General features: G+C 54.1%; 1 protein-coding gene across 9 annotated transcripts in view; it reads left to right on the top strand.

The window, feature by feature from the left end:
- The window catches only part of MED27 (mediator complex subunit 27), a 249,192-nt gene that overhangs the window by 172,396 nt on the left and 50,088 nt on the right, over positions 1–26,708 (top strand). For 7 of the 9 annotated variants that reach the window (XM_045043254.1, XM_045043253.1, XM_019816686.3 and 4 more), the window contains 2 exons: positions 7,472–7,513; positions 25,410–25,487. In XM_045043254.1, the coding sequence (XP_044899189.1) occupies positions 7,472–7,513; positions 25,410–25,487 (120 nt within the window). Of the gene's footprint in view, positions 1–7,471; positions 7,514–25,409; positions 25,488–25,775; positions 25,941–26,708 lie in introns of those variants that run through there. The other 2 variants (XM_019816690.3, XM_006939575.4) reach the window with 2 other exon arrangements.

Here is a 26,708-nt window from a genome sequence, read left to right as displayed (position 1 = left end):
ACACAGCCAAGCACATGACTCCTGTGCACCTCCCAGCATTGCCCAAAGCAGACAGGGAAGTAGACTATTAATAGGTGTTGGACACGAAGCAGGCCACAGTCAAAACGTCTGAGAAACACGGGGGTAGGGAAGGGTCAGTAGGCGTTTTGACCGTAGAAATTCCTAGAAGCTTTAGGTTGCTGAGTGTCTTACGAACCTCCCTAGAGGAGGACATAGCGTGTGATGTTTTCCCAACTTATTTGAACCCCAAATTCATCGTGTCTCCCTTTAATCTCAGAGTACATTGTGACAGTGGCGTTGAGCAGCAATGCTTCTGAAAACCCTGGCTTCTAGAATAAAATCCAAGCTCCTTAGCAATGCATAGAAATGTCGAGTGATGCGGCCCCTGCCTTCGTGACCTCGCCTGCCGTCCGTCTCCATATGCAAGCTTCATCTTCCAGCCTTTCGTGCCGCTTGGGGCTCCCACGACTCTGTCACCTGTCTGCACCCTCTGTGCCCTTGGCCTGGGATGCTTTCTCCCCCTTGTCCACCTGACAGACTCCCTCTGCCCTTCACACTGACCTCCTGCCATCCTCTTTCTCTTCCTGTCCCCATTTTCCCAAGAGCCTCTTGTACGAGCATGGGCTCTGGAGACACAGGCCCAGGTGTGCGTCCGAACGCAGCACAGGCTAGCTTCCTCGTGAGCACGCCCGTAGCATTTAGAACGGTCTTTGTCCAGGATTAGAACTAGCACCTCCTGGTTATTTGTTTACGTTTCTATCTTGCAATTGATAGAAACACCAAGAGGATTCCATATGTTGACCTTGTGGGCGTCCTGCTGAGCAAACTTGGCCCACGGGGGTAATAGAGTCCTAGGTTCTATCTAAGTCAGACTCGTTCAGCAGACGAGGAGACTGAGCCCCGGAACGGGACAGCGACTTGCCCGCGGTCACACCACGCCAGGCCTCGGACCCCGTCTGCCAGGAGCACCTCAAGGGGCCCGACTGTGTCCTGTGACTCTGTCCCGGGGCTGTGCCTCGGTGCCCGGAGAGCCGGAGAAGCCCGGTAACACATGGGAAGGGATAGCCGGAGAAGCCCACGCGGGATGTGAAAATGCTTCGGCGGGGATGGAAAAGTGGCGAAGCAAACATCACAACAGGACCCAAGGAAGCAGCAGGGAGTGAAGTCATAAGTAAATTAGAAAATGAGGGAGGTACACACACGTGTGCACATGGCACGTGTCTTCCTGGTGAGAGATTAGCGTGGGCTCCCTGCTCATCAGGACCCCGAGTGTGTGTCTGGGAAGCTGAATTCAGCTATGATTCACATCACACATGCGATCCTGGAGGCCTCTCGCCGCGTTTTACAGCTGCGCACATCGGCCCAAGTGGTCAGCAGGGACCCTGACACTGGGAAGAGCGAGATCGAGAGGACCGGGTCGCTGGTGCTTTTAAAGGTACATTCACCTCATCTGGCCGAGATGCCCTCAATCGGCTGGTCTGCCCGGAATCGAATCCTAGCCAATTTGATTAGCCCCTTCTTTTTTTCAGAGCACTTTGCAAAACCATGCAGACGTTATTAGCGTTCTATTTTCAGTACTGATGCTGGTGGATGTGAATCTATATATATTTATATACACGTAAGCATTAGGGTAATTACTGTGTGGAAATGTCTCGCCTACCCCAAACAAAATGTAACCTTTGGAAGGAGCCGTGGGAGCTTGGGGCGTGGTCCGCAGGAACAGATTGCTGCCTGCAGTTATGCTGTTCCCGACCTGCAGCCCTGCGTTTGCTGAGCTGGTGCCCGGGTGCTGGCCTGGGGGTAATCTGCTGCAGTCTCAGCACAGCCACTGATACGGTGGGTGTGGCTTCGAAAGCCACCGACTTGCTGGGGCCTGAACCTCTGCGACCGCAGCAGGTCTGTGTCCCCCAGACCCCAAGCAGCCCGCACGTCCTGAAAAGTTTCATTGGCCCTTTGGTTGCAATAGTGGCCCAGCGCCACCCTCCGCTACCCACCCACCCCCCCCCCCCGCCCTCATTTCCAGACTGGGCAGGTTTTTTCCCCGTCAGAATCCCTGCAAGGCTGTCACTTTGCATTTTGCAGTAACCACCGGCCACCACCGCCCTAATCGGTCTGCCTCTTTACCTGGGATGCGTATTTTTGATATCAAGCTCCAGTACACTCATTCCTCTAATAAAATACAAAAATGCTTTTAAAACTTACCAACCCGCTATTCACGGTAACCAGGGAGGAGCGGAGAGCCATGACTCAGCATGTTAAAAGGCAGATTTAAGTTGAATACCTGGCCATTGTCCTGATTTTACACCCGTCAGACTTAACTGAAGAAATGTAAGTGTCTCGGTTGAATTTATCTTTTTAGGGGATTTAGGTTATGTTAATGCTATAGCTTCATTAATTACCCCATATCAATAAAAAAGGCAGCTTTTAGCCTCCTAGCGAAAGAGAGGGAGAGAAATAGTAGTATCAAAGGGAACCTTCAAAGACAGCCAGAGCTGTCTCCAGGGTGATTTCTGATCCCTGCATTCTTCCCACTTCAAAGTGGGGTGTGTGCGTGGCAGGGAGGGGGGTCGAGGGGGCTGGGGAAGCTGGAATCTGATTTCTCTAATAAGTGTTGGCATCGGCCCCGTTTGATATTAGATGCAGGGAACATTTTGATTTGTTATAGCCTTTGAAATTGTTCAGACGACCTTCAGAAAAACGGCCTCTTGTTGCTGATGGGGGAAGGGGGGAAGCCGGGGAAGGGGATCCGGTGTAATTCGCATGCAGAGGGTACCCCGGAGTTGTGCTTTCAGCAGTTTTCGGCAACGAATGTCTGTCCTGATGGCAAGTGAAAAGTTGAGCAGCCGACCTGTACCACTACTCTCTTTGGGAAGACTTGCCCACCTCTGTATTCTCCAGGGAAGAGTGGGCACATTAAGAAGGGGACCACGTAGAAGCGAATGGTTTGGAAAACCGGGACAGTCACGGAGAAGTGTAGGACCGCTGCTGGTCTGTGGCCCTCCACCCCCCACAGACTCATCACCTGTCGACCTTGCAAGGTGAAGCTGCTAATAAATAAAAGCTTTAAAAGTTGGAAGACCCTCGTGAGGCTTTCTACGTTTTCTTTGGAATTGTCCATTTTAGATAATTTATAGTATCTTGTACTGTGTTTTTGGAAATGAAGAATTGGTAACTTCCCCATAAGCTGCCAGAAGTTGTCACTTCAGTGGCGACGACTGTCACGTGAGCAGGCCTCGAAGCAGACTTGTCCTACTGAACTTCGCAAGAGGGTGCCCCCCGCCCCCCGCAACAGCCACGACAGCTCAGGGATGCTAGCAGTCGGCCCTCCTGGATTCTAGCCGATAGGCAGTCCTCCAGGTTGACAGCTGGGCCTCTGGGGACAGGCCTGGTTTTGAATTTCCCACCACATACTCATTGTGTGGTCTTGGGCCCGTTACTTAACTTCTGTGAGCCTCAGTTTCCTCCTCTGTGAGTCGGGAATGGTTTTATCATCCTCGTCCGGAACCCTGGAAGCATTTAGAAAGGTAACGCAGGTATCGTGCAGACCAAATGCATGGTCCTTCGCGAATGGCGTCTGCCCTCGCTGGGTGTGCTAGAGATGCCGATGGCGGGGGTCAGCGACATAGCTGCCGTGTCCTCGCCTTCTGACGTTGGGCGTGCTGAGTGTTCTCTTTGGTAACTCAGCTGATTGTCACCATTCTCATTAGTCGAGAGGCCCTTTGACGTCTTGATGTCGAACCTGATGTGTCTGTGCTGGAGCAGTTGATCGTCTGTGGGGTTTGCTTCCGTTTTACCCAAGAATAGAGCACACTCCTACCCCCCAAACACTCATTCCAATCCCCAGAGGCCCAGAGGCTACTCCTAAGACTGCAGATTCAGCCACCGATTACCATAAAGTTGGCTTTTCCATTTTAAGGTTTTCCTAATGCTCGCCCAGAATACTGAGAGGGGTGCTTTAATTTCTTTCCCTGTAGTGCAGAATAATTTCCCATTCATCAGGCTGAAAGTTTACAGCTTCCAGAAGGCTCCTTTTTGAATATCACAGCCAGTAAAAAATTGGTAGCCATGCCTGCCTCTGCAGCAAATAAGCTGAAGCTAATAAATATTCACTTGGATCCGTCCTGGTTCCCTGAAATGAATTTCTGAAATCTTCCTGGCCCTGAGGAAAGGCAGGTTACTGACTCCAGAACACTCACTTCAGTGGCTTTCTTTGGCATAAATCTAGCAGAAAATCAAGTTACAAACTGCCTGCTGTGCCTTTGCAGCAACGCGGGGACCCATTGTCGTCGGATCCCTTTCTTACCCGTGTGCACCTGTTACATAGGCTGTATCGCCTGACATCCTTCGTTCCCAGATGGTTGGAGCTATTCCCTAGGGTCCTGAATAATATATTTAAACCACCTTTCGAAAAGAGCAGCGTGCTCGCTTTGAATGAGCATGGTGTGCTTTGAGAAGCCACAATTAGGCTGGAGAGTCCACCTCTTAATTAAACTTGTGCGTATTTCTCCCTGGATAATTTCTCCATTAAAACAGTCTGCAGATACTGAAGAGTTTTTTTTTTTCAATTGTCTCTTTTAAATAAAAACTAGAACTTTTTGGTTTCTGTGCAGCTTCTTCCTTGTCTCTCTTTCCATGGCCCTGTGTTTATGTCTTAGTCTGCCTACGTCTGATGGGAACAGGCAGTCAGGAGGGATAAACCGTGGAGAACCTCGGAAGAAACATCTGTGGGCTTCAAATGGAAGGAGAACGGCATCAGTTCCAAGTAGAGACACTGATGCTTTTCGCCCTAAAATGTAGATTTAGAATCTTTGGCATCTCCCTGTCGTCTTGGCAGTGATTTGGTAGAGCTAAGAGCTACAAAAAAAAAAAAAAATCATTCTTATTCGTTCTGCCCTCTCTGAATAATCTTTAAGTGCAGCATTTTAAAGCCCTGGGCTACACTGTGGCCCTGAGAACCCAGCAGGGACCTGACTTCCCCTAGGTACGACCGGCTGGCCGGCCGGTTTTCTTCCCCACAATGGACAGTGTGGGGAATTCATTTCATAGAGTTCTTCTGAGGTTTCCTTCGGAGTTACCTGGAGGTAACATGTCACTTTTCCCCCCTGCAAATTGCTAACCTGCCAAATTAAAGTTCTAACGCCTAAAGATTTTTTTTTTTAATCAAGTGGTTTAAGTGGAGGTGGGGGGTGGGCAGGGGACAGTGACTGAACATTGATACCCCCTTTCTGGAGAGCAGCTGAGCCAGAGTAGAAGGAGCAGGGTCAGTTAGGGGCGTCTGTGGAAGCCGGGAAGGAGCTGGTAACAGCAGAGGGAACGGGGAGGGGTGGGCCAGTTCGAGTGAACGTTCAGGCGGTGTTCTTCCAGTCCCTTTTCCTGGGCTTGGATCAGCTAAGCCTGCCCTCTCCAGCAGGAGGCACGCAGGGGGTCAAAGGGCTTCCTTAGAATCCTCTCCGCCTCCTCCTTGGCCTGAAAGTTCTCAAACACGGCGAAGTTTACACGGAACTAATTCTGAACAGGAAGAAGCCGGGGAGAACCGAGTGCATGCCAGCTCACAGACTACCTTTTGATTTCCAAGGACCCTTTTCAGAAAAGCAGGTTTTGGTGTTTTCCTCAGAACAAAACAAAACCCTGAAGTGGTCCAGCCAAGCAAAACACTCCACTCCCTGTCTTCTTAGAGGAATCGTCCCATCTGATTGCCTCTCTTGTTCCCAGGTGCTCCAAAATCAATAACACAACCTATAGTCCATGCAGCCATATCTCAGGCTTCTACCTTGACCACTGGCCAACCCCAAAGGCGGGTTCCAAGAGGCCCATTGACCAGCTGTTTCAATCTGTTCAGCTCTTGAACTCCTATGTTAGAGTTGGAGGGGGACATACCCAGGGGACATACTGACAGCCCGTCTTTTAATCTGCACTATCCTTGAGCCAGCACTGTGTTGGGGGTCATTGTATTTTTGCTATACTTCATTTGTTCTAAACTCATGAAACAATGAGAATGCATTGCCTTGATTCATCATAACAAAACTGTAAAACAAAAATCCTTCTGATTAGAATAAGCCACCGAAGTGCCCTGTGCGCGATCAGGTAGAGCCAGAGGAGGACTGGCCTGGGCTTACTCCAAGCCCCAGCCGGGATCTCCTGCTCCCTCGTTGGTGAAGGAGGGGTGTGCAAGATCAAGGGTCCCTGGCCTGACCGGCCACCACAGTTGTGTCACCGTTTGGGAAGCAAAGCTAAAACAGACAGACAAATGAACAGATTCTCAGGCCCACTTGTAAAACTGCTAATTCAGACACTCCTGGGGAGGAACCAAGGAATCTGTACATCAAAAACAAAAAACAAAAACAAAAACAAATAGCCCTGCAGCTTCTGACTTCAGCCAAGTTTGAGCACCACGGGGGGAGACCATCCATAAGTAAGCCCCTCCACATTACCACAGGCAATCAGATGGCTCCGAACCATTGTCTCATTCTGGAAAGTAAGGTTGCTAGTGGGACCAGCCACACTGGCTTATTCCAGGGATTAAGTGAGAGTGCATATGGAGGGCCCAGGGTGGTGCTTGGCATGGAACAGGTCCTCAGCAGCTGGAAGCTGCTAGCTTTCCTCCACTCGGCAAAGACCTACTGATGTCTATGACATGCTAGGTCCCACATCAGGACAACATGAGCAAAAGAACGTTCCAGGCTGGGGGTGCCTGGGTAGCTCATTCGTTTGAGCGTCCGACTCTTGATTTCAGCTCAAGTCATGACCTCACGGTTGATTGGATCGAGCCCCACATTGGGCTCTGTGCTGACAGCTCAGAGCCGGCTTGGGATTCTCTCTCTCTCTCTCTCTCTCTCTCTCTCTCTCTCTCTCTCTCTCTCTCTTTCTCTCTCCTTCTCCCTCTCCCTGCTCCTCCCCTGCTCTCCCTCTCTCTCTTAAATAAACTTAAAAAAAAAGTTCCAGACAGTTTTAAGCATAATGAAAATTTCAAATTTTTAAAAAGACAAAGAGAATCAAGATAGCACATGTGGAAATAATATCTTAGACATGGTAACTGGCATATGACTCTCTAATAAGGTGACATTTGAGCTGCAGAGAGCTACGAGGAGCCATGTGAGGATTTCAGGCAAAGGGTACAGCAAGTGTAAAGGTCCTGAGGCAGGATTGACATTGGCATTCAAGAGAACCATGGTAGGAGTCCAGGTTAGAAGAGTGAGCCAGAAGCTCAGCTCATGGGGCCTTGGATGCAGCAGGTGGCTCCCACTGACTTCTCTGTGTCCCTTCTGTTGGCTTCCTTAAATCACTGACAGGCTGAGAAAGAAGAAAGTCAAGCAGGACATTTGAGATGCCTGTGCAGTGCCATGGTTCTGTTATTCCGTAATCACGTTTGTTATTTCAAGCTGACAGGTATAGCAGGGGTTACAGCGTCATCTCTTGAAGTCCAAAATTCTAAAAGCGATGCTGATGATGGTTTTCTCTCTTTTCCCCCCAGCTTGATATATGGTCCAAATCCAACTATCAAGTTTTCCAGAAGGTAAGCTTTATTTTTTGCTTCTTACTCATGAGACAGTAAGAGAAATGTGAATGCTTTAAAGTATAAACATTGGTCTTAAGTTAGAGGGTTGTTTTGTGTGTGTGTGTGTGTGTTTAACGAAAAAAGCCAGACACAAAAGGTTGCTCACGATACGATTCCACTTATATGACATTCTAGAAAAGAGAAAACCTTAGGGACAGAAATCAGACCAGTGGTTTCCAGGGGCTAGGAGTAAGGGCAAGAGATTGTCCCCAAGGGGGCAAGAGGAGATGTGTTAGGGTGATGGAAATATTCTGGATCTTAATTGTGGTGGTGATTGCACACTATTATGTTTCCAAACTCCTGGAACCGTATACCTACCCTAGAGGAAGACCTGCGTTTTCCTTCCTATACAGGGGACACCCCAGTCCTTCCCTCCTGTGTTTGTCTCCAGTGAGTCGCCTTTACTGGGCACATAAAACACTTCACTTCTGCCTCTTCTGGTCACCAGACGTGTGGGGGTTTGCCCCACAATAACAGGCAAGTCCCGGACCCCAGCTGGGTGTCCTACAGCTTAGCTCAGTCTGACACTGTGTACCCGGAGACACCGCAGTGACAAGTTCGGGTTCTCACCCGTGCTTCTGTGCTACCAGCCGTAGATTAGAGGTTCCCCGGCGCCCATCTGTTAATTCGCCAGAGCAGCTCGCGCAACTCAGGGACATGCCTACTTAACTCCTCCCTGTTTATTAAAGGACCCGAGAAAGGATACAGGTGAACAGCCAGATGAAGAGGCACACAGGGCAAGGTCTGGGAGGGTCTCAAGCACAGACGCTTCTGTCCCTGTGGAGTGGGGGCACATCACCCTTCTGGGGTTGTGTTGGCCAGTCTGGAAGCGCCCCGAGCCCTGTACTACTGGGATTTTAAGATTTTCTTTTCTTTCTTTCTTTATTTTTTTTTAATTTTTTTTTTTTTAATTTTTTTTTTCAACGTTTATTTATTTTTGGGACAGAGAGAGACAGAGCATGAACGGGGGAGGGGCAGAGAGAGAGGGAGACACAGAATCAGAAACAGGCTCCAGGCTCTGAGCCATCAGCCCAGAGCCTGACACGGGGCTCGAACTCAGGGACCGCGAGATTGTGACCTAGCTGAAGTCGGACGCTTAACCGACTGACTGCGCCACCCAGGCGCCCCTATTTTTTTTTTTAAATTTTTTAATGTTTATTTTTGAGACAGAGGGAGACAGAGCACGAGTGGGGGAGGGGCAGAGAGAGAGGGAGACACAGAATCTGAAACAGGCTCCAGGCTCCGAGCTGTCAGCACAGAGCCTGATGCGGGGCTCGAACCCACGAACCGTGAGATCGTGACCTGAGCCGAAGTCGGATGCTTAACCTACTGAGCCACCCAGGCGCCCCAAGATTTTATTTTTAAGTAATCTCTACACCCAGCGTGGGGCTCGAACTCACAGCTCTTGAGATCAAGAGTCCACCAACTGAGCCAGCCCAGCGCCCCTGTGCTGCTGGGAGTTCATGGAGGCCCCCTCACGCAGACATACTCCATCATTAACTCTGTTTCCAGCCCCACTCCCTTTCTCTGGAGGATGGGGGATGGGACAGAAAATTCTAAGCCTCTAATTACTCTGATCATGGCTTGGTCTTTCTGGTGACCAGCCCCCATCCAGATGCCCACCCATGGTCCCCTCATCAGAACGAGAGATACCCCTAGCACTCTGTCGCTTAGGGTTTCAGGAGCTCTATGCCAGGAACCAGGGACGGAGATGAAAAAAATACATGTATTTTTTCCTGTTCTCTCACACCTACAAAGGGTGAGTTTTGCTGTACAGAAATCAGCCCTTAAAAAAAAAAAAAAAGACAAAAGAAAAACACAGAGGCTTTTGAGTTCCAAGCTAACCCAGTTTTTAAGCTCCGTTCCTCAGAGCCCTGTGGTCTACGCAGGTGCCTAGCACAGGCTGAGAGAGGCAGGCTGGCCCCGTCTTCACCCTACCCCCACCCCCACCCAACACTCTGGTGACTTCTTTTTCCACTGTCGGGCTTCCCCACGAAATGGTGTTTGGGAAATGTCGGAAGAAAGGCAATGTGACTACAGAAGATCCTCTCCCAGCTTCTGATGGCGGAAGGGGCCCTTCCCCGGAGCAGCTCAGCACCTGGGGCTTACGTGGGCTCCCCGCACCCCCCCACAGCGCCCCAGCCGTTTCCCCCCCTGCGGGGTACCAGCTACTTTCCCCTGCCCTCAGCCATCCCCCGTCTCTGCTTTCATTCGGCAGTGGACATGATGGAGTTGGTTGCAATTTCCTCTGCTGCCTCATCCGGCTCAGCAACAGTTATTTATTGAGCCCCTTTTGCCATGTGCCAGGCACCTAGCGCGAGGTGCTAGGGATACAAGGGAAAACGAGACAGACGAGGAAGATGACGACTCTGGGTTGTTAATGAGGGCCCGAAATCCAGAACAGGAGGGGCCCCTCTCGTTGGGGCGGTGCCAGGAGGACTTTATGGGGCAAAACCTAACAGGACGGGCACCTCACGAGACGCGCCGGTCGTGCGGAGAGCCACGGGAGACGCTTGGCGGGCCACAGAAGCGGCAGCCCAGAAACCTGGTGTTGAGGAGCACGTTCTAAGAACCATCGAAGGCTGGGCCATCGGAGCGTGCAGTGGAGCAGAGAGGCAGAGCCCAGGCTGGGCAGGTGCCTCTAGGTCCTGCTGCAGAATTTGGATCTTATTCTCGATTCCATTGAAGGGATTGGTGCAGAGGAGGGACACGGTTTTGAAAGCTGAGCCCACATCATTTCCACTTGAGTCATAGTTGCGTCCAAGGGATGCCAGGTAGCTCAGAGGGAGAGCACGGAGGTTTGTTTTTTTTTTTTTTTTTTTGTTTTTGTAACGCAGGTGAAATTCAGACAACATAAAATTAACACAATTCTGTGATTTGTAGAACCTTTGTGGTGCTGTGGAACCCTCTACTCCCAAAACCTTTTCATCACCCCGAAAGGAGACCCCGTCCCCATTAAGCAGTGAGCTTAAGGCTTTTGTATCAAAGCAGCATAATGGACCAGCCCTCTAATGGTGTTTAATACATCACTTCACGTTGTTCCCTGGACCTTGTACGTGAAAGGCTAAGACAGGACAGATGCCTGGGGCTAGGAGAGGGGTCTGAGACACAACACCACACATTTAGGGAGCCTGTAAAAGCATTAGTTTCACAATCTTTTTTTTTTTCTTTTTTAATGTTTTTTGAGAGAGAGACAGTATGAGCAAGGGAAGGGGCGGAGAGAGAGGGAGACACAGAATCCGAAGCAGGCCCCGGGCTCCGAGCTGTCAGCACAGAACCCTACCCGGGGCTCAAACCCATGAACCGTGAGATCATGACCTGAGCCGAAGTGAGACGCTTAACCGTCTGAGCCACCCAGGCGCCCCTAAAGCTTCACGATCTTATCACAGTCAAATAGGACATGCAGTCCTGGGTTGGATCCTGAAACAAAAAGAGGATGTTAATGACAAAATGAGTTGAATCAATAGTAAGTAACCAATGCTGGTTTCTTAGTTGTGCCAAGGGTACCCGGTCGTGAAGGATATTAACAGGGGGAAACTGGGCGAGGGGTACGTGGCGGCTGCCTGCACCATCGTTGCAACTTTTCTAGTCCAAAATTGAGTTTATTTTAAAAAGAAAATGATGGTCTTGACTCCTCTAACACTCCTTTACCCAGCTGAGCTAGCTAGAAGGAGAATGGAGAAACGAGCCGCCGACTCTCGGCCCAGAGCCTGCAGGAAAATGTGTGTGGTCACGGGCAGGCTGCTGCACGTGAGTCGTAGCGTCCTTATCTAAGCGACCATACCTGCGGCACGTACTTGTTGAGCATGCGTAAGGTCTCAGCCTTGAGTGCCGACTTGATCCAGGCTGACTGCGTTCGTCAGTTTTCCCCCAGCAGCTGTGGAAAAGCATTCTAAAGAGAAAGGACAGCCGTCATTATCTTGCACGGTGTGTCGCTTCGATAGTGAGGAGCATTAAAGTGGCTTTGTTTTTTTAACCTGCTTCCTCTCGGTGTCCCTCTGTGGTATTGCGATGAGCTCCCTTCCCCGGGCTCCGCACAGGCAGGTGGTGGCTTCGGGGAGCCATGAGCATTGCAGACCATAACCTGGCCTTTTGACAATGGTCCAATTTCCATACAAATACCCCGTGTGACAAGGGCTTGCACATGCTTGCCTTTGCATATATATATGTGTGTGTGTGTGTGTGTGTGTGTGTGTGTGTGTGTGTATTTTAATGTTCTGTGTAGTATTAAGTATTTTTGAATGCGAGCGTAAAGTTTATTAGGAAGTTGTAAAATGTGTGAGACACAGATTTGGTCAGGCATAGACGTGAAGAGACAGTGCTGTATTTTTATTCTACCTCCCCTAAAAATAACCCGCCAAGCACTCTTTGTATTTGTTTAAAACCACAAACACACACAGAAGCAGTGTTTAAAATTTGATATTAGTCTAGCCAGAGACGTGGAGAGCCCCCCCCCCCCCCAGTTCCTCCCTCGTAGTTTATGTAACGCGTCTGAAGCAGGAGAAGCAAACGCATTTGTAGGGATGGGGGTTTTACCTCAACTGCTGATCGGCGCGTCGTACGTGGGCAGAGCCCTTTGTGACGCTCCTTGTCATCCGTACCTTCGACTGTTGTTACCTAAATGGACTTGACCTCTGATACTGACCTGTACTCAATTAACGAGCCGTAATTTGGGGATAGGTGATGGTACCCTCTGATTACAGGGAGTCAAGAGTCCTTTCCCTGTTCCAGGGGCAGGTAAGGGTTTGCGGGTTAAAGAGTCCTCTGGCTTCCCGACTAAAACATTGTCTGTTTGCTGTCAGTGTAAGGAAGATACTGGAAAATAGTATAGAATTAAGCTCAATCTTTTATCAGGGAAGCTTTTAACTAATCATCATCACATGGAAAGGGTTTGGGGTTTTGTTTAAAAAGTCCTGTGTTTGCGTTAGACGCTGGTGGGGAGGATGGGGACACATAGTGTGGCCTCGCTCACGAAGGGGCAGGACGGTACCTTGCTTATTTTTCTGTGTGAGTCTCGGGCCGCGTTGGGGGACAGGGGACACACCGCACGATAGAGCAAAGCTGGGGCCACTTTGCTGCGGGTTCTGAGGATCTGGTGCGATTTATGGTATGCTATTTGGCATTTCAGACTCAGAATGCCAACAGAGAAGAGTTAGGGGGCAACACTTCTAAACTCTCCCTTTTAGTCTCCGCTTTGTCTCAGAATCCTATTTGCTGCTTGTCCACCCACTTAGATTTCGGGTGTTCCCGATCAACGTTACTGGTAGCAGTCCCCAGAAAGCAACTGACAGTGCCGCGGAAAACGTCCCCTCCTGCCTGGCGTCGGCCCTCTGACACCCACGCAGGTGGACCAGGCAGGGGAGGGCTAGTTATCCCCACTGTCCGGAAAGGCCGGACCCGAATCAGGAGCAGAGTGCATTTTCAGACGACAGTGACACGGTCAAGGAGCATCCTTGGTCATCGGTAAGAGGGGCTCTCCCTGGCAGAAAACAGTGCCCGTGGTGACAGGTGCCGCAGCTGTGTGCCGCCGGCCCCGGCCTCCTCGAACGGCGGGAGGCACCCTCTCCCAGCATTGCTGTGCCGCAGAGCGCCAGGACTTCCTTCGCCATGTGGTGGCAGTTACCGCGGATTGTGTATTTCCCTGCCCGCAAGCAGCCGCGGCGGCCGCAGAGAGAGGCGTGCTGGGAAGGTGGGACCCCTCCCGGGTCTTGCCCTCGATGTGACAAAGCAAGGTGGTGGGAGGGGGGCTGCTTCACAGAGCCGCGCGGAGCTCACACTTGCCTTTTTATTCCCGGAAGATAATGTCAGGAGCTAAGAGAATAGAAGCACACGCCTGTCAAATCCTCCTCAGGCCGCGTGCGCGGGACTCCCTGGGTCAAAGACAGGCACACGAGGTCCTGTCGCAAGTCCCCCCACGTGAATCGAAATGTGGCCTGCCTTTTGTCTGCAGCGGGGACTGTCAGTAGGCCCTTTCCCGCTTCCTCATTAGACCCCTTCCCCCGGCGGAGGGCTGGGGACAGCGTGCTGTGGGGCCACGGCTGCCGACAGGCTCCTGTCATTTCCTGCGGTGCCCCGGAGGCTCTGTGCGCTTCGTCCTAGGGCGCAGAGGCTTTTTATAGCCGGCCCGTCTCCAGCAGAGCAGACTCGGAGAATGGGACTTAGGAATGGGGGGCCGTCTGAAAGGGCAGAAGCACAAAGAGCCAGGAAGGGTTTCAGGCGTGTTCGTATTTTCCTGACATTTAAACTCTGCAGGGGCAGCCACCGTTTTGATCTTTAGCCTCCTCGTTTCAAAACCGTGTGCGTTTTCATCCCGGCACTTAGGAAGAGTGCGAGCAAATCTGCGGCTACTTCCTGCGTTAAGTCCCGGCGGGGAGGCTGAGAGGTGGGGGCGCGTGTGCAGCCGAGATGGGCAGGTGGGGACGGGAGAGATCGTACCACGGGGGCTGGCGCATCCTTCGCGGCGTTTCCACTCGGAGGGAAGCACAGAAGCCGTAGCCCGCGGATGCCCAGCTCGGAGTCCACAGTCATCGTTCCAGAGGCTTCAGAGGAAAGCGCGGCCCTCCCCGGGCCGCGCGGTCGCAGAACGAACTGCGGCATTTGGCACTGTGTTCCTGTGCCTCCCGCTGCTGCCTCGTGTGCCCTGGCGCTCCCAGAAAGATAAAACGGGGTGCGAGGGCCAGCGGGCCGACCCCAGACCAGGGGCGGTGCCAGAGGAAGGCCTGCGGGGGCCTAGACCGGGCCATCGACTCGCTTCAGGGAAGGAGCGGTGGCAGACAACTCCAGGGTCGCGCCCGAGGCAGCCTCTCCCGAGCCGAGAGCCGGGCCGTATTGAGCGGGTTGGAGAAGCAGAAGGGAGACGGGAGCGGATGTCGTGACGCGCCAGCCCGAGGGGCCCTGGGCGCTGAGAGCGGCGGGGACGGATCATCACTGTCCGCCTGCTGCTTGAGTGCTGCTTCGTCACCACCTTTTCTTGTAAGGGGCACGTGCGAGTATCCACAGAACAGATTTGATCTTTCATTTCCCCCTCGCGATAGCCCGACACCGTCCTCCACAAGGCGCCCTCCGCCACCGCCGAGCGTGGTAATGCCCGAGAGCCTTGTTCGGGTACTTACTATTACACCGATCCACGGTCGGGGGGGAGGGGGAGGGCGCGGCCCACCCTGCCGGAGGCGGTTCTCGGCTCTCTGCCGTTAGAGGAGGCAGGGAGTCGGCCTCATCTCTGTAGCCGGCTTCTTCCTGACAGGTGGCCCGAGGCTCCGTGCGCTCCAGGCCAGAATCTGGCAAGTGCTTCTGGGAAGCCTGGTCCCCCCTGCATCTCCCAGCCCTGTTCCCACGGGCCACCAGGCTGCCTCGCCTTCCCCCCCCCCCCCCCCCCCCCCCCCGCCCAGTCTCGGGCCCCATTCAGCACTCCCCGCAGTGACCCTTCCAGAGTCTGGCAGTCCGGCACAGTGACTGAGAGCCGTTCTGCCAGGTGACTGCTACTCCCTCTGTGGCCGGACTTGCCTCAGTTTCCCCGTGTGTAAGATGGAGATCAGACGAATACTCGCCTCAGAGAAGTGGTGGGAGGTTGAGTCGACGGGCATGGAGCGCATGGGGCGCCTCCAGTCCGTGGCTCCCCCGACTTCCCTCGGGTGCTCGCCCGCAGTGACCGCTCTCCTCTCCTAGGGGAGCTCTCCTCCCCCGGCCCATCTCCCGCCTCGCTGACCCCTCCTCATGTCTCCTCTTGTCTTCACTGTCACCTCTTCGCAGTCTCTTCACTGTGGACACAGTAGAGAAGACTCAGGCTCTGGGGTCAGCCGGGCTGGATGTGCAACCGGGTCTCCCCCACGTGGACTTGCCAGCTGGGACTCAGCGTCTCCACGCTTCGGGTCCCGGGGCCATTACAAGGGGAAATAATACGGGCGCCTGGGGGGCTCAGTCGGTGAAGCGGCCGACTTCGGCTCAGGTCGTGATCTCATGGTCTGTGAGTTCGAGCCCCGCGTCGGGCTCTGTGCTGACAGCTCGGACGGAGCCCGGAGCTGCTTCAGATTCTGTGTCTCCCTCTCTCTCTCTGCCCTTCCCCTGCTTGCGCTCTCTCTCTCTCTCAAGAATAAATAAACATTTAAAAATATTTTAAAAAAAGAAAAAAAAAGAACCTACTTTGTGGGGTCCATATCGTGAGGATTCTGCATGATGATAAAGCTTAAGAAGTCCTTGGCACTGTGGCTGCCCAGAGGAAGTGCTCAGTGAGTGATGGCTGCTGTTACCCTATGGGGGAAGGGACGCGGAACTCAGAATCCATGGCCAAATATATACATACAGCCCGCTTGACGTTACGTGTTCTTAGTGAGGTAATCCAAAGACCAGCTGCCACAACAACCCACATGCTCCCACCAAAGCGACAGCCATCTTCAGTTCTGTCCGGGCATATGACCGCCCCACCCGGGCACAAAGTGAGCCGTACCCAAAATTACCACCGCCCAGCAGTGCCTCTTGGGCAGCCGTGACGTGCTGGCATAGAATCACGGTCCCAGGACCTGAAACGTTCCCCCCGTGTCCTGAGAGGCCCAGGGGCACCTCTGGTGATCCCCAGAAGGCGCCCGAGAGCAATGTGTTCCGCCCTGACGCCCCATCTCCCCCACCCAGCAGGACCTGGGCAGAAGGCAGCCAGCATCAGGGCGGCGGGGCTCTCTCCCAGCTCTGCAGACTCTGTTCTTTTCCCTGCGGTTGCCTCGGTTTTGATAGGGAAGTAGGTGGTATTGTCTGGGTTCTCTTGGGAGCCCAGATGTCTTTGGATGTGTTTCTCTAACTGCAAGGCTGTTCCTGCAGAAAATAACATCACACCAAGTGGGTACAGAACAGTTCAGGTGTCTTTGGGCTTGGACTCTCCTGGCAGCCAGCAACAGAATCTGGCATTTTACCATCTGGAAAGCATGGAACTGTTTTTTGTTCATCTAAATGAAGAGCTTTAATTCCTTAATCCTGGGAAATGTCAAGGACCTTTTGTGTGCAGCTCCTCTCAGCCCTGCACGAGGCCTGTGGCAGAAGCTTGAGGCTGGTCAGCACTCTGGAGAGTTCCCTCGTGGCCACCCTGGGCTTTCCCCGTTCACCCAGGCCCTCCTCCCGGCAGCGCCCCGTGACCTCTGCCTTTCCCACTCCCACACCTCCACTCTGCTCCCCGAACACCACTGGCCAAAAATAAATCAATAGAATCTCGCCTACGTTGTCTGTCATTCACTCAGGGTCCTACCAGGTGAGTGGCACCAGCACGGAACCCCCTTTTTGAGCACTCTCCTCTCTGTAGATGCCCCGAGCTAGGCCCACGGAGGCCACACGAGGCCAGCATGACCTCATCCTCACGGAGAACACAGCCTGGGGCCAGGCAGGGCTCCTGCTTACGGGTCAGGCAAGTGCGGGGCTGGGGTGTCCACAGATGCTGGTGAGGGTTACGGGCAAAGGGACAGAAGGGCCAGGAAAACAGGTTTGGGAGGAGTCAGAGTGGCCAGCAGTGATGGAGTATGTCGTGAGGCCGAGGGACGCATGGGTGGGACCTCCAGGTCATCCGGGCCCTCAGGCGCCACACCACGGTGTTTCCAAGTCCCCCGTGGTGTGTGTGTGTGTGTGTGTGTGTGTGTGTGTGTGTGTGTGTGTGTGTGTGTGGTTTGTTGTCGTTTGCCTCCGGAGGCCGTCAGCAACCAGCACTCAGGTCCAGGGGGTTGAGGGGCTTCCCTTCAGGGTGTCCGTGGCATCTTGGCTGCAACTTGAAAGAGATCGGGGCAAAACCCCCAAACCAAACAAAACTCCTTTATGGAAGCGCTGGTAGGTGCCACGGGCTGTGGTCAATACTTGGTAGACAAGGTCTCACCCTTCTCAGACCGAGCTGCGTCTCAAAACTGTGGCCACTTTTCAAGCAAGAGGGAGCAGCCGCGTCCGTGTTGACCTGTCTAGTTCCCACGCGGGCAACCCTGCCTCTGCTCTCTCACCCCCCTCCCCCCCACCTCCTGGCGGCACTGCCAGACTCCGGGGACAGCGAGAAGCCCTTCAAAGCCCATGCAGATGGCCCCTTCATCGGCAGAGAGGGAAGTATCGATCTTGTCTAAGTAATCCCCAGTCCCCCTGGACTGCGATGCTCTCTCCTCGGGCCTCTGGGCCTGACGATCCCGCAGCATACAGATCCAGGGTGCGGATTAGAGACTCGGGGCACATAATAAAATGAAACCGCCAGCTTCCGCTCTACTGGACTTTTATCCCAGCTTTAGAGGCTTGTCCCTGCTTCGGCCCCGTCGCCCCCACCCCCAGCACTTTCAAGACTGACTTCATAGCATTCCCATTTGGAAATAATGATGGCTTCTCTTTTCATGGAATGAGTACTTCGGGGGCCGTTTTAAATATTCTTCATAAAGCCCGTGCCCCTCCTCGGAGCAGCGTGGCCGGCAGGGATCGCTGTCTCATTGAACGTTTAACACACGGCATTCCCGTCTTTGACTCCTTGGACCCACGAAGAATGTTCTCATTCTGAGAGGTTGCTGGGGCCCCTCTCCTTACGGGTGGGTCTGTCCTTGGCAGAGCCCTGAGTGGAGACCCTGCTGTCCTGGGCTGCTCTCTTTGCGCAGCATTAAAGTACATCCAGTGAACAGAAGTGTGTTTTTTCCCTTTGGGTTGCAGCGTGTTACAACCAAGTAGCAAATACTTCGTCTGTGCTGCACAGCTCTTGGAGGCCATCACCGCGCGAGGAGGCTGCCGGCACCGAGAGCAGTCTGGGCGGACGGTCTCCCTGGATCTGAGCTGGGCTCCCCAGGCTCTTCGTGACCGGCCCAGAAGTCGAGGACCGCGCGGGGAGGCGGAGGGCGCGTTCCTGGAGGGGGGTGGGGGCAGACCAGCTCGTCCTTTTTAAGAGAACAAAGGGCTTCAGTGTCACTGCCGGTTGGCCTGAGGGTGGAGCTCAGCACAGGGGTACCCTCGGGGCGTGCAGTCAGGCCCTGCGGCTGTGTCCACTGAAAAGCTCGACCTCCGGTGCCGGGGATCCCAGCCTCGTGTTCCTTTCCCAGGGCCAGCGGGGAGAGCGATGCGGCCAAGGTCACCCGGATAATTAGTGGTGAATCCGGGACTGAACTCCGGTCTCCTGACAGTTCCGCATCACCTTTCCCGGCACGCCGCCTCTGGTCATGTTACTGTCGGCCAGAGACCGCGTGGTCCCTTCAGAGTTTGGGAAAGCAGGCATTGGCTGGAGGGAAGCCAGAATCTGGGGCTCTACCTTGCCTCTCTTTTAAATAAGCAACTTCTGGACACTTGGGTGCTGAACTTGCCCTGTGAACCTTGCGGGACACGCTCAGCTCTCCTGGCTTGGCAGTGGCGGCCTCAGGCTGTGGGCTCTGTGCTGACAGATGCCTCGCTCGGTGCTCTCCGTCGGTCGCATTAGCAAGAGCGGCACTAACTGCCAGAGCCCAGGTGCGGGCTCAGCTCCCACCGGCTGGTGGGACGCAAGCGGTCCGTTCACCTGTGGTCCCTAATGCTGCTGACAGTCACTTTGGGGAGCTTTCTAACCACACACATCCTGGCCCCCAGCCTGGACTACCTTCTAGAAGCTGAGGGATGGTGCCTGGCACCCCGTCACCTCTGCCGCCCTGCGGCCTCCCCACTCCGGCCCGGAAGCCTCGGCAGGGTGACGCCTACGACCTTGGCAAGCTCAAGAAGCCCCGAGGGCGATTCCTGGGCCACCAAGCAAGTCCCTGACTTACGCTGGCTCCGCTTACGATTTTTTGACCAGAAGCGACACACATTCAGCAGAAAGGACACTTCAGATTTTGAATTGGATTTTCCCTCCCGCTAGCAGTGAGCGGTCTGATGCTGTCTCGTGACACTGGCCAACATCTACAGCTCCAGTCGGCCCTGCCATCATGAGGGCGACCCCCGCCCCTCACTGATGACTACTCCGCTGGTCACTTTCGGTACTGTCTTCAGTACATTGCACGCGATATCCAGCACTTTATTACAGAACAGGCTTCGTGTCGGATGGCTCTGCCCAGCTGTGGGCTTGCACACATGCCGGGAGCACATGTAAAGTAGGCCAGGCTAAGCTGTGACGTTCGGTAGGTTGAGTGTATTAAATGCGTTTTCAACTTAGGGTGGTTTTATTGGGACATAAGCCCGTCGTAAGTCGGGGAAGATCTGTACGACAGACTCTCACTTTAGGGTACTGCTGAGGAGTGATAGTATGTTGAGAGTTTTTGTCCCCTTCCTGTGTCCCGCTGACCCTTACGCTTGTCACCGCTCTGTCCTTGGTTCTTCCTCTACAGATCAGAGACCAGAGCCTTTCTGGTCACCGTGAAACCCGGGCTCTGCAGGGCGACGTTAAGCAGAAAGTAGCCTTGCGGGACCCCCCCCCATTCTCTTTGCCCCACAGCTGGCCAGAGGCCACCAGTGGGAAAGAGGATTTGGGCTTTCTGTGCCAAAATCGACGCGGTGACATAGGACCTCCCCCACTCGTTAGCACTGTGCTTTTGATTGCCCTTGATTAATGCGTGCACACACTGACCAAATGCTGCTGGCTGCTGTTTGCCCCATTTCCCCTTCCCCCCTTCATTCCGAGCAGCAGGGAGACTCCTCCAGTCCAGAGACTTCCTGAGGGCCCACCCGTGTCGGGCTCTTTTGGGCTGGGCGCCTGGGACGTGGCAGCGAGCAAAAGGGACAGGGAGAGAGAGTCGTGTGAGCGACAAGCACTGGGGCGGAAGTAAAGAGACTGGCATGGAGTCCTGCCCCCCCCCAGGAGTCCTGGGGGCCATACCCTCCTAGGGCCACCGCCGTCTGGAGCCACTTGGCTGGGCCTGTCACCCCGCCTCCCTGCGACTGTTTCCTGTCTTGGAAATGGGCGGTCTCATCACAGCGCCCTCCTGAGGTGGTTGTAGGGATGAAGGGTTGTAGGGCAGGGAGGGAGGGGAAGGCTCACGGTCGGTAGGTGCTGTTTGTCAGGCGCCGTCCCAGTGCTTCCCTGGCACTGGCTCACGCAGTCCGTGCCCGAGGTCACGCGGCCCCTGAGTAGCAGACAAGACCCAGACCCGTGCGGGCCGGCTCCCGGGCCCCAACCCCTTCCCGGCTGTGCAGTGCGCATCACCTCGCGCAGGGCCGTGGCCCTCACTGCAGGCAGCGCCGTGGCTTCAGCCGACCTAACGCGTGACTTCCCGAGCACCCCTCGCTCTCGGGAGTGCAGACGTCAGAAAGGCTCACACGCAATATGGGAGAGGAGCCTTGGGAGACTTGTTTTGACTGGCATCTCCTTCACCAGTGTGACTGGCAGCTGTTTCAAGGGCTCTTGAAAGATTCCTTTCTCCCTCCGAGCTTAGTTCCCTGCCAGTCTGGGGGCACGAAGACCTTCACCTGTTTGAGCTGGGGACACAATTTCGGTAAGCCCTGGTTGGCGGAGGACGACGACGCCGAGAGAGGGATAAGGCCCCCCGGGGCTGCGATGGGCACATCACTCTCAGAGAGGCTCCCCGGCAGTGCTCCCTTCGGGATAGAGAGGGAAGCACACCCCAGCCTGAGCCAGAACATCTGCAGTTTGCTCTGCCTGGAGGCGATAAGGGACACCTCCTGGCCAAGCCCCTGCGTGGCTGTCTACTCACTGGTTTGGGGCAGCTTTTTTTGTTTTTAAGTAAGCCAGACCCCCGACGTGGGGCTCGAACTCACAACCCAGAGATCAAGAGACACACGCTCCAGAGTCCAAGCCCGCCAGGTGCCCCTGCTCACTGCTGTTTGAGTGGCCCTGTCTCTCTGTGCGGTGCTTTCACTGGTCACCTGGCATCGCTGCCCCTCTCCTGTTCTTCCCAAGGTCCCCTATCCCGCTGGTTTATTGTTTCTTTCTTGTGTTCTCCTCCCTCCCTCCCTTGCCAGGGGCTCGCAGCTCAAGGTCCGCTTTGATCTGTTTGCAGGCACTTTCGTAACCAGCGGTGAGTGGAGTGATGAATGGTCTCCCCTCCTCAGGAGCATCAGTGCCCCTCCTCAGCCTCCCCTGCTGGGCAGGGTGGCTTTAATCTCCCAGTGGAATCTTAGGAGCTGTACCTTACAATGGGGCCTGAGCCTCAGCTGGCCTGGCACAGAGTGGATTTCACCTAAATTAGTTAATAGCAAGATTTTTTTGTTGCCCCGGGCCTGTTTTTTCCCCCACACCTTGGATGCTGGGGCGGGGGGGGGGGGACTTGTAATACTGAAAAGTGTAAAACAAGAAAACATTGAAGGTTGAATGAATGCTTGGACAAGAAAGGAAGAGCATTATAGGTGAATTTCCCCCCCATTCTGCAGCCATGCCTTGCCTGGTGCTTTGGAGTTCGGCCACAGGGACCCCAGAACCAGGAGCGGAGGAGTTTGTGAGGAAGGGAGGGGACATACAGTAGATCAGCCAACTTTGTTTCCCTTTATTACAATGTCTGTCATCAGTGACAGAGAGTTGAAGAAACTGAAATCAAACATCATTTGATCATGGCAGCACAAAAAAAAAAACAACAAAAAAAACCCTGCCCCCGTTGGGCGATTTAAGGGAGTACCTTACACTAGACCATCCGAAAAAGTGGCTACACTTGACCAGATGGCCAGCCCACTAGCAGCAAAGCTAATTGGGTGCCCTCTCTGGGAGCCAGATGCCGGAACAGTGCCGTGGTACCGAGAGCTGTGTCTGGAGGACATTCCCCGGTTCGTCCAGTTCTGCTCCAGAGTAGCTAGCTGACCAGCAGCCGCATTTACAAACCTCCTAACCTGCACCTCCCATCGGGACTCCGGCTTTCCAAGAACCTTAGGCTGGGGCGTGTGGGCAGATGATGCCGGGGGCACCTGGAGCGTGTGCCTTTTCCAGAACCAGGATTGCTGGCCGGGGTGCCTGTTGGGAAGGGCTGGCCTAGGCTTGGGCCTCGCGGCCTCTGGGCTTAAACACCCAGGGCCCCTCACCGGCTGTGTGACCTAGCCATCTTCCCGGCCTCCGGGAATCTCCTCCTCCTCTTCTGTAAGATGAAAATAAGGAGAGTACCCACCTCCGTTCACTTGCCGTTTGCTGCTCAACTTTATAGGTTGGTCATTCGTGTTAAAAATTGTACAAAGAAAAGCAAAGGAAATGTGCAGCCAGACACGGCATGCCAGCCTGGGGTGTGGGCTCTGGGTGGCCAGTGTGACTGGGGAATCCAGCCCCAGGACCGGTGCTCACGCTGCTGAAACGGACGGATCTAGGCTTGTCCCAGAGGCCTCCTGGGACCGCCGATGAGCTTTCTGTGTCCTGGGCGAGGAGCAGCCCGAACTAGTGGACAGCTCGCCTGGCTTCCCTGCTATGACAGCAACTGATATGCGGGGCAGAGCTTGCTCGAAACACTGAAACAAGCAGTAGGCGCTGGGGTAAGAATGCTCCAGAAACTCCCTCTTTCGGAAATTTCCTTCGTAATGGCAAATTTGATAGCCCACAGAGGGGCACCTGCATGGGTTGTCCCGCTTGGCAAGGGGTCTGGGTGGGTAAGAACCAGCCTCCAAGCTCAGGGGCCGTGGGGCCCAGTTTGCTTTGCTGTGTTTTGTAGCCATTAATTTCACCCCCCCCCCAGTCACCACCCACCTTCTTGCCAAGTTATCATTACTACTGTTTAAAAGAAAAAAGAAAAAAAGCGTTGCTCATTTTAGAAGGCTGTCTGTCAGAAATGCTTAAAATAAAACCAGTCTGCACTTGAAAGAGTAAGTACCACTTCTCTTGAAAGTCACTTCGGTGACAGTTTCTCAGCCATGTTGGATCCACGACCTATAGCTGTCCTTTCGAGAAAGCCAGGGCAGGTGTTGCTGGTATGTGGCCGTCAGTGAGTGGGCACTTTTTTTTAATTTTTATTTTTTTAAGTTTATTTATTTACTTTGAGAGAGACGGTGAGAGAGCACGCACGCAGAAGCAGGGAAGGGGCAGAGACAGAGGGAAAGAGAATTCCAAGCAAGCCGTGCCCTGTCGGCACAGACCCCGACTTGGGGCTCGAACACACGAACCGTGAGATCATGACCTGAGCCAAAACCGAGAGCCAGACGCTTAACTGACTGAGCCACCCAGGCGCCCCTGGCGAGTGGCATTTTTATTTCTGTATTCTATAAATAAGTATTGAGCACCTGCTCCTGCTCGATGCCAGCCAGGTGATGTTCCAGGCCTTGGGGACGTACCATGAACCAGATGGGCATGATCCCTGTCCCCATAGAGCTCATCATCTTGTGGCTTCGCCAGCCACCAGGCAGGCCATGAAAGTCCAGCAAGGGAAGAGTGCCCACCCAAGGGCGGGAGGAGCAGAGAGGGAGGGGAGAGAGGCAGGGCTGCCTTGTGGCTGGACGGGGCGTGCTTCACACGCACAGCCATTTATTTAGAGAAAGTGAGGCTCAGGTAAGCTAGGGGGCCTACACCCTCCACCTTGGGGTGTGGCCTCTCTGGCCTTAGGTGTGGACACAGCAGGACTGATTTCCAGATCGTGTGCAGCTTTGCCTTGCGGGCCTGGAGCAGCCTTTCGAGTTTCTTTCCACCTGATCAGTTCACCCCACTGCTGCTTGTCCCTTACTGTTCTGGTGACAGCTGGAAAACTGAGGCACCTATGCAACGTAGACCCATGTTTACTCTTGCTCACAAAGGTGGTCATTTTATCTGGGGTTTTTTTTGTTTCGTTTTGTTTCGTAACCACAACATTCATAATGACGAGAATCCCTAGTGAGGACCACCCGATAAACCACGAGTGTGAACACAACTGTCAAATTAGGTACAATCTATTAATTTGCTGATTGATGGCAGGCATTAGCAATTTGTGGTGTCCAATTTCAGAACTACAGGGGAGCTGAAACTAGTCCTTTGTTTTCCAGAAGGGACACTGAGACCCAGAGAGATTAAGTAGTCGAATCAAGGTTAGCGGACAGTGCTGGGGCTTCAAGCCAGTGTGCGTTCTGTCTGGTCACCAAATGCCTCTAGTAGACCTGAGGCATTCATGCCCTCGGCCCTGCTGGCAAAGCCTCTACTTGGAGTTTGGGGACAGTGCGGTGGGGGGGGGGGGGGGGGTGGCCCTCCAAGATGCCATAAATAGGCCACAACTTTTGTTGGAGAGAAGACCACACTTTGAGCGTCAAGGCTCCTCAGAAAGGTAATAGGAACACTGAGCCCCAAGAGAAAGATCAGAAATTACCAGATTCCTGGTCATAAGATCTCTGTGACTACAAATTATGAGATAGAATGAGAATGACAGAAAGCAGAAAGACCAGTTACCCTGCCAGAGAAAGGGTTCCATTGCAAAAATGAAGTTGAGGTGGCTCAGGTGGTTAAACGTTCGACTCTGGGCTTCGGCTCCGGTCGTGATCTCACGATTCATGGGTTCGAGCCCCCAGGAGGGCTCTGCACTGACAGCACAGAGCCTGCTTGAGATTCTCCCTCTTGCCCTCTCTCTCGCCCTCTTTGCCCCTCGCCAGCTCACGCTCTCTTGCAAAACAAATGAGTAAGCGTTTCAGAAAACGACATGAAGTCGAATGTGGACAGCTGGAGAACCTTTGCGTTCACGCAGCGTTCCCTGCAGCGACTTGGCTCCATAGCCTCTCCGTGACCTGCCCGGTCTGTGCCTCTCCGCGGGCCTGTGGCCACGCCCCCCTCACAGGTGCTCCTGCCCACCCGCCAGGGTTTTCCATCGCTGGAACTCAACTCCATTGCCTCCAGGCCTGAACACTTGTGTCCTCCCCGCCGCCAACTTCGCTAATTTTCGTACTTCCGATTGTATTCTAGATGTCCTTTCCTCCAAGAGGTGTCCAGAGGCAGACTGGTTTATCCTATCTAGGGAATGCATTGGTTTTGTTTTCTCTGCGCTGGTTCGGAGGGGCATCTAACGCCACTCATTGTCCTTGGTTCCAGGTGACAGACCACGCCACCACCGCCCTGCTCCACTATCAGCTGCCCCAGATGCCAGACGTCGTGGTCAGATCCTTCATGGTAAGTGGGCTTCAGAGCTGAGCCTCCTATGGAAACCTTGGTGCCCTCCCAGTAAGAACAGGCAGTTCAGAAGGCAGCTCACAGTGGGCCAGGGCCCCACAACGGGCCAGCGTAGAACCGAAGCTTCCTTTAAACGGGGAAGGGATTTATGAGAAACCGTTTCCCACTTAATTAACTGGTGTTTTCTATCGTGCTGAACAAATGGTGGTTTCAGATGTGATCTCCCAACACAGTTTCCCCACATTGATTTAGTCAGTAGATATTTATTGAGCTCCTAATCCACGCCAGGCCCTGTGCTTGGCACTGAGCAGGTAGCAGTGACGAAGATACATCTTGCGGTGCCCCCAAGACGTGGAGCTCGGGATGGGAAGTGACCCCAAAAGAGCCAAACGGCCGTTGCACCGGTGTGTTGGAGTTGGCTCCTGCCAGCTCCCGTGAAGCGTGCGGAATTTGGCAACCCGGTTATTCGACCGTCGGTAGCTTGCAGTCGAACCCCAAGGTTTACCCCATGGAAATCGGCAAACGCCGCAAGTCAGGACTCCCCACCACCCCAGGGCTGAGTCAAAAGCGTGCTGCGGCCCACGTCTGTCCCGCGACCCCCGTTTGGCCCGAGCAGGGCCGTCAGCCGGCCGCACCGGATCCTGACGGAACCGGCAGCTGTTCCAGCATCGTGCCGACGCGGCCTCGTGCCCTCACCTCAGCGGGCGCCCATCTTCCACCGCGGCCGAAACTCCCTTTGCCGCTCATGCTCGAAAGGCTGCCAGCTGGAGACCTACTCAGAAGACCTACCTGTTCGCAAGTCCAAATCCGTGTTGACAGCCAGCTGCTGTGGCGCTGCCCGCGTATCCCGTCACGGTTTGCCTCGGGAAGTGAGCTGCCCAGAGAACCTGCCGCTCATTTCTTGGACGACACGGACCCGACTTCTCGATCGGCGCCCACGGTGCTGGGGAGGGCGGACAAGCAGGCCCGGCAGTCCGCAGAGCCGTGCGCGTCGTGGTTCCTTCGTGTGTCCGGAGGACGGTTCCGCCGACAGCCTCCAGCAGGCTCATTTTCGGACGCGTACCGAGCGTCGCCGTCTAACCTAACACGTGTCGTGCCCATCTTCCCTTTGGTGACTGACTCTGGGACTCGGGGACCATTTGCATTTGATCGGCACTGGAGGATAAAGAGTTTAGCTGAGTGATCCGTCGACCCCCTCACGTTTGTTGCCAGAACCGCAAG

This window comes from Felis catus, chromosome D4, assembly GCF_018350175.1.
Source record: "Felis catus isolate Fca126 chromosome D4, F.catus_Fca126_mat1.0, whole genome shotgun sequence".
NCBI classification, from domain to species: Eukaryota; Metazoa; Chordata; class Mammalia; order Carnivora; family Felidae; genus Felis; species Felis catus.
This window is presented reverse-complemented; position numbering and strand designations above follow the sequence as displayed.